This window comes from Hyaloscypha bicolor, assembly GCF_002865645.1.
Source record: "Hyaloscypha bicolor E unplaced genomic scaffold K444scaffold_113, whole genome shotgun sequence".
Taxonomy (NCBI): Eukaryota; Fungi; Ascomycota; class Leotiomycetes; order Helotiales; family Hyaloscyphaceae; genus Hyaloscypha; species Hyaloscypha bicolor.
The window spans coordinates 18,104-34,976 of NW_020194615.1; the positions used below are offsets into that span (position 1 = coordinate 18,104).

At 36.4% G+C, this 16,873-nt stretch overlaps 1 protein-coding gene across 1 annotated transcript; it reads right to left on the reverse strand.

The window, feature by feature from the left end:
- Nucleotides 1-5,895: 5,895 nt before the first annotated feature.
- On the reverse strand, nucleotides 5,896-15,494 carry K444DRAFT_592521 (uncharacterized protein; the record flags this gene model as incomplete). Its single annotated transcript, XM_024878243.1, is given in 15 exon segments — nucleotides 5,896-6,417; nucleotides 6,475-7,530; nucleotides 7,547-8,401; nucleotides 8,460-9,400; nucleotides 9,474-9,923; nucleotides 10,078-11,425; nucleotides 11,586-13,416; nucleotides 13,580-13,641; nucleotides 13,691-13,816; nucleotides 14,001-14,398; nucleotides 14,555-14,772; nucleotides 14,892-15,003; nucleotides 15,050-15,107; nucleotides 15,167-15,253; nucleotides 15,303-15,494. 15 exon segments carry the CDS (start codon nucleotides 15,492-15,494, stop codon nucleotides 6,283-6,285), a joined length of 7,869 nt encoding a protein of 2,622 aa, XP_024734639.1. The 3' UTR covers nucleotides 5,896-6,282.
- Nucleotides 15,495-16,873: the final 1,379 nt, after the last annotated feature.

Sequence of the window (16,873 nt, forward strand, 5' to 3'; positions counted from 1 at the left end):
GGTATTTTGATATTAGAACTTTTCTAAAAAATATTAAAAATAATACTTCTTTTTTATTATATACTAATTTCAAATTTTTCTAAATATTTAATATTTCTTTTATCTAATATTTCTTTTATCTAATATTTCTTTTATCTAATATTTCTTTTATCTAATATTTCTTTTATCTAATATTTCTATTTACTATAAAGCTTGAAATTATTCGAATTTAATAAAAGTAAATATAATATTCTTATTAGTTTATTAAAAGATATAGAATTATTTAAATCCAGTATTAGAAATTAAAATAAAAAATAAAAAATAAAACAAGAATATTAAAAATATAAATGTTTTTTACTAATAGTTTAATAGTATTTATAAAAAGAAGAGCTAATTTATTAGTTTCTAAAATAAAGACTAATAGTTTAATAGAATTTATAAAAGAAATAGCTAGTTAATTATATTTATTAATTTTTATTAAAATAGCTAATTCATTAGTTTCTATAAATAAAGCTTTAATTAGAAAAGCTTTAAAAATAAAAGAATTAGTTTTTAGAAATTTATTAGTATTAATATTTATTAAAATAGCTTTAAATATTATTAAAAAGTATTTAAATTTAGTATTCTCTTTAGTTTATAAATAGTATATCTTTTTTTAATTATAGTATAACTATTTTCTGAATTTCTTTAAATAGTATTATTTAAACTAATTAAAGTTCTTAATTATAAAGTAATTGAAATTCTTATAAAAAAAAGAACTGTCTAAACAGCTATAGCTGTTCCATTGCACGTTATGTGACCTCGCGTCGCAGGCATGACTCGACCGGTAGACTAGACCCCTTTAGGCTTAGCAGATTTAGGGATCGCATATTAATACCACGATACTGCAATCCCTACTTCTAAATAATAATAACAACTTCACTAACCATACGCAAATAGCACTTTCATACCTATATAACAGTACCATGCGTTACTAGTAAACCGACAAGAACTAAATATTCTAGCTTGTTTTATAACTAGTATAATTATATTTTATATATTTATATAGTTTAATATTTATAGACTTTCGAATTTTAGTATTTATAGTAATTTTAAATTAATTCTATTTCTTTATTTCTTTATTTATTCTATATATTTTAATTGTTTCTATTTATACTATATTAAACTCTTTCTAATATATATATAGTTTAAAATAAAGAAGCTTAAAAATAAAAAAGCTTTAAAATAAAGAAATTTATAGAATTCGAAATATTTATAAAAAGAAGAAATAAGAAAATATATTTAATAGGTTTTTAGACATCTAAAAATAAAGAATTATTATTTCTAGAATAGTTTATAATAAGAAATTTAAAAATAAAATATTATAATTTCAATTCCGGAAGAATTTAAAGATTTTAAAGTTTAAAAGAATTAATTTAAAAGCGAAATTAAAATTAAAATACCCTAAAGATATTTTAAAAAGCAGTATTCTAAAAAGTAATATTTCAGAAAATAGAATTCTAGAGAATAGAATAGTATTTAATAGGTTTCTAAAGATATAGAATTATTAATTTAATTAAGAATTATTCTAGTAATTTATAAAGAATATAAATTTTTTTTAAATAAAACTTATTCTAATAGTTTATAAAAGTATTTAATTTTATAAAAGAATAATTTTAATAATTTTAATAAATAAAGGCTAGAAGAATTTATTATTATAGATATTATAAAGTAATTAAATTAAAATTAAAATATATAAAATAGTTTCTATTAATTAAAAATAGCTTTATTCTAGACTATTAAATACTTTATAAATATTATTATTTCTTTTAGTAAAAGCTAATATCTTTATTTAAACTATTAAATACTTTTCTAGAATTAATAATAGTTTTTTTTAATTAGAAATAGACTATTTATTTTAGGCTACTAAATACTTTTCTAATTAATTAAATCTTTTTCTAATTTATAAGTACTAACTAATTAGTATTAGTTTACTAGTAATATATAATATTATTATATAAATATAGAAATACTAGTTATATTATATTAATAAAGTTATTATTATTTAGAAATAGAAATTATAATATTATAATATTAATATATAATTTCTAAATTTATTAAGCTTAATAGAAACTAGTTTACTAATCAAGTTATATCTATAATATAAGCTTATATAACTAGTTATATAATTAGGAAATTTATAGTATAACTATTCTAATAGTATTAAATAAGTTTTCTTTATTTAATATTAGTAAACTATAACTAATTATTATTTTATTTAGTTTTAAATTAATAAATTAAAACTAATTATTATCTTTTTTTATTTTAAGTTAATAAACTATTATTAATTCTTTTAATATTAGAAAAAAGAGCTAGTTCTTTTATTCTTATTAGTATTAAGGAAATATTATTTATTTTAGTTAAGAGCTAGATTTCGAAATTAATTAGATTATAGAAAATATTATTTTTCTTTTTTTATATTAATAGAAAACTAATTATTAAAAGAAAAATATTATTTATTCTAATTAAGAATTAAACTTTAAAATTAACTAGATTATAAATAATATTATATTTTTAGTTAAGTTCTTTAATTTTTTATAATTTAAGAAAATTATTAAATATTAAAAATAATATTTTATTTTTACTTTCTAAAAATAAATATAAGTTCTTTATTAGTAATATTATATTACTTTTATAGGCCGAGTTAAATAAGCTTAATATTATATAATAATAGAATCTTATATATTAGAAAATATTAAGCTATAAAATAAAATAAGAAAAATACTTTAATTTTTAGTATTATTCTATTTAAGTAATTCCGGCTTAACTTTATTTTATATCTATTTCTAATATTTTATTTTTAATAAATTATATTTTTATATTAGTTATTATAGCTATATTAATAACTAGATCAAATTATATAACTTATAGAATTATTATTATTTTACTATTTTATATATAATTTATATAATATTTTAATTATATTTTAAAAAATACTTAAATTATAATAATATTTAGCTTATTAAATATATTAATATTAGATTTCTTTAAAGTTCTTTAATTTCAAAAAAAGCATTTATATATTATAATTTCCGAGATTACTAAAATTTAATTTATTAATAAATATATTTTTATAAATTATTAAAATTATATATAAAATTATAATAAAAATAATAATAAAAAAAATACTAAAAAAATAAGATTTTTAATAAAAAGAAAATTTAGACTATTTTTCTATATATTAAAAATTATTTATATCTTATAAAATAATTCAAAATATAATTAAATATATTATTAGTTAAAAGAATTCTTTTTAATTAATATTTAGTTTTAAATAAATATATATAAATTTTAAAATATTATTAAGTTTATTAAATTAATATTTGAAATTTTAATAAAAAAAGCTTTAAAATTAAATATATAAAGAAGAAAAAAGTATAAATCTAATAATAAATATTTCTCTAGTTTATTAGTAAATAAACTAGTTTAAAAGTCTTTTAATTGTTTTTTAAAAAGAAATATATAATTACTACAGAAATATATATTATTTATAATTATTATTAAGAATTTCTAATTTATAAAAAATTAATTAAATAAAAATTAGAATAATTTAGAGTTTTTTCTTTTAAATTATAATATATATAGAATTATATATAATTAAAAGGCATATAATAAATCTCGAATATTATAGGTATTGTCGGTTCACTAGTAACGCATGGCACCATTATATAGGCGTGGAAGTGCTATTTGTGTATGGTTAGTGAAGTTGTTCTTGTTCAGAAGTAAGGATCGCAGTATCGTGATATTAATATGCGATCCCTAAATCTGCTAAGCCTAAAGGGGTCTAGTCTACTGGTCGAGTCACTAATAGGACGCGAGGTTATATGACTATGTCCCGTATCCTATATCCCATTGCCCATGTCCTATTGCCCATGTCCCGTGTCCCGTGTCCCGTGACTACACACGTGACTCCCAAAGAAACAGCTGTATTAATAGGTATTAATTAGAAAAATTAATAATTCTTTAATATAATAATTATATTACTATTTATATTATAAGCTTTAAATTTATAAATTACTAAATATATATATATATATATTACTAGAAGCTTCTATTTAGAAAAGGCTTTTCTAAACCTTATAAAAGAAATAAAACTTAATTCTATATTAAATTTAATATTATAATTTTATAATTTACTATTTTATTTTATTATTTTATTATTTATTAATAAATATCTCATATAATTAATAATAGCTATATAAATAAAAGACTTAAAATACTATAACTAAATTATTTTATTTCTTATTTTAATATAAAACTAAAGGCTTTAATAAATGTTCTTTTTTAATAAATACTTTATATTATAAATATAATATTTAAAACTTAAAAAGTAAAATAAAAGATTTCTTATAAAGATTATTTTAAAGCTAAAAAAGAGAAAACTAGAATATAAAAAACTATAAGAAATTATATATATCTTATAATATATTTCTTTAATAAAGTAATTATATTATATATATTTAGAAAGTAATAAAATATAAATAATTATAAAGTAATAATATTAATTAATAAAATTAAAAGCTAAATTATAATACTTTTTATATATAATATATTTTATATAATTATATAATATTAGCTCTTTTTAATCTAAAAAGTACTATTATAATAAAGCTATAAAAATAGCTTTAAGAAATAATATTATATTATATAATATAGTCTTATTTTTAAATAATTTTATAGAAATTAAAGATTAGGCTTTTAAGTTCGAAAATATTATTTTTACTTTTATTTATTTAAATATATATTTATTAAATTTAAAGTATATAATTATATAAATATTTAAATATAATAATAAAATTATTAAAAATAAAAGAATAAAAAAGGCTAAATAATTGAATTTCTTACTTTTAAAGCTTTTTTTATAATTATATATACTAAAGAAATTAAAGAATACTTTTTATATTTTAAAAGATATATAAAATATAAAATATAGCTATTAATAAATGCTTTTTTATAAAAGAAATAAGAATATTTTATATAATATTTAATTAATTAAATTTTAAAATATTATAATTTATATAATATAGCTTAAAAAATATAATAAAAGAAGTTTATTAATTAAAGAAAAAAATAACTAAAAAGAGAATTAAAGAAAACATAGCCAGAATTATAATTCGAGATTAAATTATATTTAATAAAGAGAAGAATTTAATTTAGAAGTCTAGTATTAAATAAAGAAAAAGAAAAAAGAAAAATCGAAAGAAACTAAAGGCTAAAACTTTCTTCTTTTATTCTAATTTATTTAATAAAGATTTTTAGGTAATATAAAAGAAAGAATACTTTAATTATATAAAAAAAATAAGAAAGAAAAAAAGAGAAAGAAGAAAGAAAAAAAGAATATTAACTTAAGGCCTTTAATAAAGAATATAATAACTATAATAAAGGCAAAATATTAAGAAAAAAAGCTTATAAAGAATTATATAAGCTTTTTATTTAAGAAAGAAAATAAAACTAATTACTTTAATTCGAAAAGCGAAAGTAAAAAATTAAATAAATTAAAAGAGACTATAATAATAATTTCTAGATATTAATAATACTAGTAGATCCCATATAAAAGTAATGTTTCCTGATTACTAATAATTCGCACGTAATTTGGCCCAGTTACTAATATAGTCCAGTTGCTTTTATAAACTACTAGTAGAAACTAGTAGAAGATATAAACAAGTAGTAGCAAATAAATACCAGGCTTAGATACTAATGCTATTAGGGATTTAAAGATGGGCGAGCATTCTACTATTCGATTAATTTACTTCTTAATCTAGAATTATTATTATTAAGCAATTCGCAATTTAGTAATATTAGGTTATGTGTAACGCAGCTGTGGCAGCCCAGCCGCGATTTCCAAAGCTCGGTATTAAAAAAAAATGGTGTTTTAAAGCCAGTTTCGCCTACCGCTGTAGGCCTTGCTCCTCTGATCACACAGATGCCGCCTCTTTACAGTTTAACCTGAGCCCGAGCTCTCGGCATTTTCACCACTTGACCTCTCACACCGGATGTCCTCTAGTAGCGCCTTATGTCGCAGGACCTCAGAGACGCAGCTAAAGCTTTTCTCTCGCCACCCGATTGGCCGCCCTTGGCTTACCCAGAGCTTAAGCTCGGGTATAAACTATTTAAGAAGCCTGGCGCTTATTAACTTTTTCCATTTTTATCGCATAATTACCCCTTTACCTTTACCTTGCCATATTCGCCTTCGCCGTCTACCTTCTTCCTCTTCCTTCTTTCAAATAGCTCTCCTCTTGTTCTTCAAAAAGCATTTGAACACTCTTAAGACAGAAGCTTCTTCAAAATCCTTGACTGTCGTGCAATCGACTTTGAAAGATCCGAAATACTCTGATTGCCAAGCAACTCAAGCACTGGGACTGTTGCCTCAATCTCGCTGGCTATCCAGTTTCTCATCTCCTATTCAAACAATGTTAGAGATGAAGATTGTAATCAATTAGCGACATCTTTACTTACTACTGCAACCAGCGAATCTAGGCCGTAATAGCTCAATGGTCTTGAAGCATCGATGTCATCCAGTGAATGCATTAACAAATTTGAAAATTTCATCTGCAATGCCTCTAAGACTTGTGCTTCGGCATCCACGAGGGACGTGGTAGTGCGCAACAATTCGCGGACTCTTAGCGATGCTGTCGATTCTTCTTTTTGCGCGTTTCCTGAGAATGCGCCCAGAGCTAGCCTTCTGGCATGTGATGACAGGGGAGTCTGGTGGCTCGCATGGTGAATATCTCCACCAGTGAACTTGCCAAGGCCAAATCCAGTGATGAGATTGCCGCTATGTTCAGACTGGAAGGCTTGCAATATTGTTTCCTCGATGATTGCCAAACATTCATCCGCACCGATATCGTCGTGTCCTTGCGCTTTTAGTTTGCTTTCGAGTATGTTTCGGTCAGCAACATAGCCTATCCCAACAACCAAGCCTAAGTCAACTGTGATTGCAGGTAAACCTAGATGATTGCGATATGCCGAGAATGCATCTTGAAAAGACGAGGCAGCGGCGTAAGCGGACTGGGAAGCATTCCCCATAATGCCTACGATGCTGGATATGAGAACGAAGAAGTCGAGATTTTTCGGGAGGAGATTGTGAAGGTTCCATGTACCCTGCACTTTGGGAAGTAACGAATCCGTCCAGTCGTCCAATCTCATGTTCTCGAATAGTGCGCTTTGCATGACCATACCGAGATGGAACATGCCTTTGATTGGAGGCAATTGCTGCGTTATTTCCTTGACAACGGTCTCTAGATGGTCAAAATCCCCGATATCGCATTTTATTACCTCCACAACAGCTCCAGAATTCTGCAGAAGCTTGATCAGGTCCAACGCTGCTGGTGTTGTGGCGCCACTGCGAGAAAGAAAGACCAGATTTCTTGCACCCCACTCAACAAGCCTTACCGCAAGTGCTCGGCCTATCCCACCCATTCCTCCAACTAAAACGTACGTTGCATTCACTTGAAGAACGATTCGTGGAGCTTTTCGAGGCATTACCTGTATTTGAAATTCAGCAAATACTAGCTAATCGGTTATCCACAGTGCTCACCTTGGATCGCTCGCCTGCCTTTGCCATGATAACAAGCTTACCGATATGCTCTCCTCTTTGCATTATGCGGAATGCTTTCTCTATGTCACTTATCCCATAAGTCGAGATTGGCTGCGGAGCCTTGAGAATCCCCGACCGAATCAAGTCCATATATCCGTGGAATGCTTCCTGGCTATACCGCGCACTGGTTATGGTCATATGACGAAAGTCTAGCCCCACGAATGTTACGTTGTTGAGAAACTGAGCTTGTTCAAGCCGAGAGTTGACAATGAAATCGCGTCGTCCCAGCTCGATGAACCGCCCGAACGGAGCTATGCATTCCCAAGTAACCCGTTGGAGCTCAGACGAGAGTGAGTTGAAGATGACATTGACTCCTTTTCCGTCCGTTGCACGCATAATGCCCTGTTTGAAGCTGCTATCTCGACTGTAAAAAATTTGCTCTTCGGGGATTCCAAATTGTGTCATCAAGAAAGTCTTCTTTTCTGACGTACCAACTGTAGCCAGGATTCGAGCACCGACATGCTGACACATCATGATTAATGCTTGACCAAGTGCCCCCGTTGAGGCGTGAATCAGAACAGTGTCCTCTTTGACCAGCCTCGCTGCTTGGAGGGAATGGTACGCTGTGCCATACGCGACGGGAATTGAAGCAGCGGTATCGAAATCCATATCGTCCGGGATCTTGCATGCAGCGAACTCAGGTAGGCGTACATACGTGGAAAATATTCCATCTCCAGTAGCCATTACTCTGTCACCTACCGCGAGATACTGGACATCTGATCCTACCTTGGAAACGACCCCACTGCACTCATAACCTAGCTCAGTAGACTCTATCTGTCCCATAGCCTAGCACACGCTCTGTATTAGTGGATGTCCAACACAAGTCGTAAATGACATAACTTACCGTCATGACATCCCGAAAGTTCAGTGCGTTCGCCTTTGCCTCGATTTCGATGTGATCATGTGGAAGCTCATCCGCTACACGTACATCATCATCAAAGTAAAAGGTATCGAGAAGGCCAAATTGGGCAATTTGCAGCTTCAAGGAGCGTCCCGTCTGGGGTATTGTGTCGATCTCTGGTGTTGAGTTGCCAATTCTGGCAGCAATGCGGGCCCCAGTCTTATCGTCTTCCATATGGCGAGGGATTAAGATGAAACCTTCACGTTCAACAAATTCTGACTCAACGTCGTCGTTCTCAAACCTGCTCTTGTACACTTTCGCTATGGCGTTAGCTGATGTTTCGAGATCCGATCTTGGATCAAGATCCAGGTGGACTAGGGGTCGACCAGTCTCAATTCTGAGTGTTCTAAGAAGACCAGAGACGAGACTCAAATCCGGGTTGGTGGGCAGATGGGAAGCTCCTCTTGTGACCCAGAGGATCCCTTTGCTTTGACTGAATAGTTCCTTCAAAGTCTTCAATCTGGGCTCTGTCATGTCCCTCAAGATCGAACTCTCCAGCTCTAGCAAGATATAGACTCGACCATCAGGCTGAAGATTGGAGAAGTTGGCAACTTCTCCAATCTCTCTCCCTAGCTTGTGATGTTCTGAGATGTGATGTTTGATCCTGTCCGAGTTGCTGATCGTGTTTGAGTCTGTACCCACGAGGACAATGTTTTCTGAGTCTTGAGCCTGAGGCAGAACAGAGACGGACGCATTGTTGCTAAGATGATCGATGGTTGTGGTAGCTCTGGATATCATTGTCGTGCCTTGGTGAGCGATAACGTCCGTTGTATCTGGTAGACTGAAATCGAGACCGCTGAATCCTGTGTCTCTGAGGATTTTGTCCCATCTTTCCTCCGATATGAGAGGAGAGTCTCTCCGATCTTCCTCCTCGCCGAACCACCCTAGTGATGTTAGTTTCCATTCACATCTAAATCAGTGAAGCTGGGTTCAGCGGCAGCTCTCAAAGAAACTTACATCCGTCAAAAATACCAAATATATTAGTGAAGCCGGCAATTTTAGGTATCAACTCAATCAGAAGTAGCGTACCACCCGGTTTCAGAAGTCTCCGAACATTAGCCATTGTGCGACTCATGTTTTTTGTTGCATGCAGCACATTAGCAGCAATTACAAGATCATAATATTCCGCCTCAAAGCCTTGAAGGTCAATATCCCTCTCTATATCCAGCTTCCTATAGCTGACGAGGTCACCCCATGCGGTTGTTTTTTGTTGAAGCTTCTCGAAGAATCCCGTTGTGATATCAGTGACATGATAGGAGAGGAAGCGAGGCGAAGTGCTGGAGTCCATGCCCCCAAGCGCTGTTAGTATTGGGAGAGTGGCTCCTCCAGTGCCAGCCCCAACTTCTAGGGCTCTCAGGTGTGGATTTTTGTGGGCGAGGAGGTCGACCAAAATTGTAGCTTGCTCATCTATTATGCCATTAGCTCCTTTCATTGTTTCACGGTCTCCCTATAGATGGCACTTCTATGAGAAATTATGGACAACTTACTGTCTCTGATTAGCATAAATTCTTGGAACTTGGCGCAAATTGAAGAGGAGGTGGTTTTCCCACTTACCATTGACGCGTCATTCGCGTGTTGTTGGCATAATACCGACCCAACTCATCATTTCTCATTGTCAGCGCCAGGGGGTCAACTGTTCCCTCAATAATACCCTGAAACTGCTCGCCGACGACGACGGCAAAATTTCCTTCGTCGCCAGAGTTGCGGGCCTTCTCCAATATTACTTCACGCTCGGCATCGGTCTTCGTGAGCCAGCTAGAGACATCGAAAGGGACTTGACCACTAGCCACATGTTTCACAACTCGTTGTAATGAGTGATACAGCTTGACGCCTTTGGATGATAATGTAGAAATGGCAGTTTCCGGGATGTGCTTCATTGTTGAATCGGCCATGTAATAGAATGCCTCGTCGATCAACGCTGCAAGCTGAGAATCTTCACTTGTTGGTTGAAAAGGACTACAATGTGCAGAAAATTGGGATGGAGACATTAGTGATACGTCAGGGCGGAGCTTAGTCCGATAGTAGGACTTTCTCAGTTTACCGATGCTTTGGTCTCCTGCCTGGCCATTCAAAGATGTCGACTCGAGCCCATGAACCTCTAAGGAAGGGAAGTCAGGGTCAGCCTCACTATCATAGACATCCAAAGAGAATTTTGGATTTCGTGCGCTGCCTTTATTGATCGTAGCAAGTACGGAGAATTGGTGCTGTGTCTGCGGCGACAAGTTACTCGAGACGAACACACTCGAGATGAACGTTGGTACTGCGACCGTCTTGAGTTCCATCCCAGCAATTGCGACGTGGAAGAAAGCGTCTAAAGTGGCGGGGTGAATGACAAAAGGACTATGATAGTTCGCTGGCATAACCTTTTCGATGTCCGGGTGGATGACCGTCCCCGTACTTCTTAAACAAGTCAGGTTCTCGCGAGCGTCGCCCACTCGTGCATTCGTCATGTTTGCGAAACTAGGACCATATTCAAGCCCAATCTTTGCACATTGGGCATATAACTCAGATCCCGGAATCATATGAGTGCACTGTAACTCTGCTTCAAACTTCTGGTGTGCATAAGCAGATCGTGTCATCTCCATTTGCCTCTTGCCATCGATATCATTGAGCAGCGTTGATTGCCGAATGGATATCTGTCCACGGCAATGCTCGATCCATTTGCCTGTGCCTGATGCCGAATACACGAAGAATTCGTGCCAGGTTCCAGAAGACGATCTAGAGCTCTCTGGAAATGGCTTCATGCATAACATTGTTTCGACTTGGCCAGATGGCTCGGGAATAACCAGGGCTTGGGAAACATTGATCTGCCGAAGGTCGTACCCATCTATAGATAGGTTCATCTCCAGAGCCCGTTGACGTGCAGCTTCAATAGCCATAGATATGTAGCCTGCTGCAGGGTAGATCACCTAGATATAGGTGTCAGTAACTGCTCGCAAAATATAATTTGTGAGACCTAGATATATTTTGGGGCGCAAGCCGACAGTTCTCAAGATCTAAGTCTACCTTCCGCACAAAACACGATACGCAAGTCATAGCACAAAACGAAATATGGAAAGCTAAGCTCACCAGAGACTGTACTCTATGATCTCGGAGCCAAGGCAGTTCTGCAAGTCTGATCCAGTTTCGCCATCGAGGCTCAAGGGCATTCGAAAACTTTACCGATGCCCCGAGTAGATCATGCCTCGGCCACTTTCTTAGTCGATAGTCCATATGTACTCGAGGCTCTGCCCAGTATCTCGTAGAATGGTTCCATGGATAGCTTGGCAATTTTACCAGTTGAGACGGATGTCCCTGGTGGGCAGCTTGATTCACCGCCTGGATATCGACAGCATATCCTCGGTCAAAGAGCCTGGACGCAAGTTTCAACACCGTATCCACGGCATCCTCCTCCCTATTCAAGGCGGAAATGTATGATATTTTTGCCAGTGCAGGCTGGGACTGTATGATTTCTCTCACAGGCCCAGCCAGCCCTCCATGCGGGCCAATCTCAATCAGCAAATCTATGGAACTGATGTTCTTGGCTTGGGTAGACGCCCGGCCTTTGGACTTGGTACACATTTCGAGGAGTGCGTCAGAGAATAGAACGGGCTTCGTCATATTCTCTACCCAATAGTTTGGCGTAATATCACCTGACTGAAGCTTTCGTCCAGTTACCGAAGAGTATTGCTCGTAACTTGGCTTCTGCGAGGGGTCTGAGCCTACACTTGCAGCTAACAATGCAACTTGATATTCTTCGGCGACGGCTTGCATCTTTGGTGAGTGGTAAGCGACATCGACTAAAAGCCTTCGAGCCCATATCCCCTTAGAGGCACACAAGTCGATGAGTTCATAGATCGTAAATTCATCTCCGGAAACCGTAAAGCTACGAGGGCTGTTGTGGCATGCGATATGAGCCTTTCCTGTTTGTAGCTGAGAAAGCAGTGCTACAACGTCAGATTTCGTAGACCGGACGGCGGCCATGGCTCCTTTGTGGAGGATGTTGTTTCGTTTCTTAGTACCAACGACCAAGCCACGATGGTACGCAGTAGTGACAGCTCCTTTGAGACTCAAGGCTCCTGCTGCGTATGCCGCAGCAATCTCACCACTAGAATGACCTATGATTGCCGTAGGGGTGATACTCCAGGAGCTCAAAAGATCCACCAAAGCAATCTGAATGATGGTGCAAAGGGGCTGACTCAGAACCGCTTCATTAACTCGACTCAACGACTTATCCTTCCGGAGCTCCCCGACCACCGACCACCCGGCACCAAGAGACTCGAGTACTCCGTTACAAAGATCCAGTGACTTGCGGAACGGTTCAGTATCCAGAAGAGATCTTGCCATTGCATACCATTGTGCTCCTTGCCCAGTAAAGACGAAGCCCACTCTTGGTGATTTCGTGGAATGCGTGAGACTTGCTTGTTGAAGAGATGAAATGATCTGGGATAGAGATGAAGCTATCATTGATGTTTTCCAGGGGAGCAACGAACGATGCCTGCTCAAAGTCTCCGCAAGATTTTCCATGAAGGGTCCATTTTCATTAACGACTTCTTTTGAGAGGTGATCATGCAACTCCTTGAGATATTGCTTGCCGGTGTTCTCGTCATAAGCTGAGATAACATAGAGACGACTCTTTGGAGCCCATGTAGCTCGTGTGGAAGCATAGCCACCGTCTTCTACATCAACACCACCCGTGAGGGATGTTACTGAAGTATCAGGTGTGCTAACTTTCCGCGAAGATCCCTCATCGGAGAGGGTGTCATCATATGTTTTTGATTCCGGTGTGGAGTCTCCTGGACCTGCCATGACAGTCTCCACTACGGTAAGTGCTCCACTGCAATCTCCATACTCCCGTGATTGCAGATAACCACGAACGTCTTCTACAATGACATGAGCATTCGTACCGCCATAGCCGAAGCTGCCGCGACGTATTAGCACTTTAGTTCTCATGAGTGGTGACTTTCTTGGAGTCGTTTCGAGAGCAATTTGTTCTGATAGTCATCTAGGCCAGCGGAATAAAGTGCTGAGACTGCTCAGAACACTTACTATTTGCGAGTAAGTATGAGATAGAATAGCCTTACCTGTTAATTGATGCCCTCAAAACCCCATTCTTGCGAATCCAAGGCAAGGACTTCGTGGGAATCTACATTGCTATTAACATTCAACTCACTATGTGTTTTGACTTCAAATACCTGCAGATTCCACTTATCCAATGGGATGCGTTTATTCGGAGTTTCAAACCCAGAGTTTGGAAGTATCTGTTCTCGCTCCAACATAAGAATGGTCTTGATCAGCCCGGTCACGCCACTAGCACCTTCCTGTTCGCGACAACCTCGGGGTTAGCCTACTGCTTTTTCGGAGGTTTTGGGGTTGCTTCAGACGTGTTGGGATTCATGCTCTCTCAACACATGCATGCTTAGAGATGCGTGCTACGAATGTCTTGTTTGAGGGTAGAATCCGTGGTTTGAGGGTAGGTTTTGCTAATGAGAATGTCAAACTTACAAGGTGACCGACATTCGACTTGACGGAGCCAACCTGGATAGGGTCACTTCGTGCTTTGCCGAAGGTTTCGAACAAGGCAGAAGCTTCGACAGGATCGCTAGCCTGTGTTCCAGTTCCGTGAGATTCTACATATGTTGTTTCCAGTGGATCCAGGCCAGCCTGCGCATATACTTTACGTGCTAATGACTCCTGGGCTTTGGCGCTCGGAAACGTTACGCCAAGTGTTCTACCATCTTGGTTGATCCCTGTATTCCTTATGACGGCCCTAATCACGTTCCCATGCTTCAAAGCATCATTGAGGGGCTTGAGAATTACACACCCAACACCCTCCCCACGGCCATAACCGTTCGCCCTCTGATCAAAGCTGTGGCACCTGCCATCGGGAGATAGAAACCCCGCTGAAGTAACAAAGGTTAGTAAGTGTTGTGACGGATCCATGATAGTAAACATGTTCATTAAACTCAACATCCATCAAATATATTACCCGCAGTGGTAATTCTGTGATTCGAAACAATCAATGCAGGGGCAAGAACGATAAAGCCAGAAGTGCTTACCAGAACTCAATGTGACAAAGCCATTTGGATCCAACATATAACTCACTCCCCCAACTATAGCAGAACTACATTCACCTGCTCTTAGCGACTGACAAGCAAGATGCAGTGCTACCAAGCTCGCGGAGCAAGCTGTATCCACCGTAAATGACGGCCCGGAGAGATCATAGAAATACGATAGCCTATTGGACAACATTGTGTGCCCGCCACCTGTCGTCCAACTATTCCGGGACCAAGTCAGTAATACGCTTATGATATACTGTGTTATCAGAAACGTGGCACCAGGGATGAATTAGGGGGGAAAACATTCCGCAACGATAAAAAAGAAGACAGTACATACTACATAGGGATGGCATCTGGATCTTCTGATGTGACGTTCCACCAATCCTTACCAAAAGTCCCAATGAATACACCGACGCTCTCACCAGCAATATCCTCGATACGAATTCCGGCTGTAGTAATTAGCGGTCACGTTAGGATCAATTAGGTTCGACCCACCATCTTCGAATGCTTCGTAGGAGCACTCAAGGAGAAGTCTCTGTTGTGGGTCCAGGGCCTGCGAGTCGAAGCTTATTACTATATTCGACTTGAAAGAAATAGATTGGACAAACTCACAGCTGCTTCGGCGACATTGAGGCCGAAGAAAGGTCCATCGAAATGTGCCAAGTCTTCCTTCAAGAAGAAGCCACCACGAATATTAGTCTTGATCTGTGAGCAATCTCTCTGCGTTGACGAGTTATATTCGACTTACGGAACCGTTCCTTCCGCCATCTGGATGATAGAAGGCTTCCGAATTAAATCTGTTACTGGGAAATGGTGACCATGCATCCTTGCCTACAGCGCACATTTCCCACAGCTTGTCAGGGTTTGTTGCTTCCCCAGGAAACCGCCCGGACAAGCCAATCACGGCAATAGGACCCATTTCGTCATTTAAGCATACCATATTGCTTATGGTTGTTGGTGATGTTTATGTTCAGTGGACAGAGAGAGTTTGCGTTCCCTTAAAAAGCTGATTATTAAGTAGATCAGATGATTGCAATGTTGTTGCTAGAATATCGAAAGCCGTGGGGTAAGAGAAACCCCTGAGAATATTATGGATACAGAAAAAACGATTACGGTGAGGCTACAGCCTTTACAAGGCTTTGATTTCACTCCTCGCTCCTTCATCTTTTTTTGGGAACACCTTCTATGGCAGAAGCCCCATGTCATTTTTAATGACTGCGCAAAAGGCTCGAAGTCTGACATCTCAGCTTTGAATTCAACCACATACGAAGCGAAGTTTACGGCGGCAAGAAAACTTGTCTGATAGGTTCTTCAGGTACAAACTATTTCGGACAACTTCGCAGAATGCACGAAGTCGCCAATAGCAAAGCTGGGTATGGACGACCTGCGAGACAAAGCTTCCTGGGCGGTAGGAGCATTTTCGGAAATGGTCTCCTCGTCCCATCTTAAAATAACAGCCTCCCAGGATCGGAACGTACTAGTACCAGTCAGAAGGAGGCGCCGAGCATATGCAGAAGCATCCCAGGGGGTCTCTTAGTCACTATACCTAATATAACTGCAGAAGGATGAGAGGATTTGGGCCCCAGCAATTCATACACGTGTCACCAATTCATTAGATAATGTAATGGATTGCGCCATGCGCCGCGTACACCGTTTTCCTTCGGTGCCTGGACATTTCGAGTCTGCTTCGCATCGAATGTCCCAGTCTCTATTCTTACAATCTAGGCCTAGAATAAAGATTAAGAGAGTATTCAAATGTACAGGGCATCTTGGAACAATTCAAGAGCTGGGGGGCCGAATCACGGATTGCAGTATGCGGAGCAATGGCAGGGTCTCTGACGAGCAGTCGCCTAGACTGCGTCTCTTGAACGTCCACACTGGGAAGGTGCATCTCGGGGAATCCCCAACCGAGATGCATGGCGAGGTAACATTTGAGGTGCATAAATCTATCGAAAACGTGCATCTTTCAGGCAATATTGTCAGAATTGCTTATCTCGATGACTTTTTGACCAATTGATGTATCAGGCACTGGTGCCGCCCCACCGAACTTGCTCTTATAGAGTTGTAAATAAAAAGCAGATACAATCTAAGAGGGCATTCGACCTTAGAAATTCGAAAAAGAAGTCTTTTTCGATGATAGTCGAGGATCTCCAAATTTAGCGCTAGATCTCTTTGGCATAGAAACTCGAAATCATGTCGAAACCAAAGGTATTGTGCCTCCATGGGCTTCATACATCTGGAGAGGTAACTATCCGACTTTTACGCCCCTGCCAAGCATCTCGTAGAGCTGACTGGTTGTCAGATCTTTAGAGCGCAATT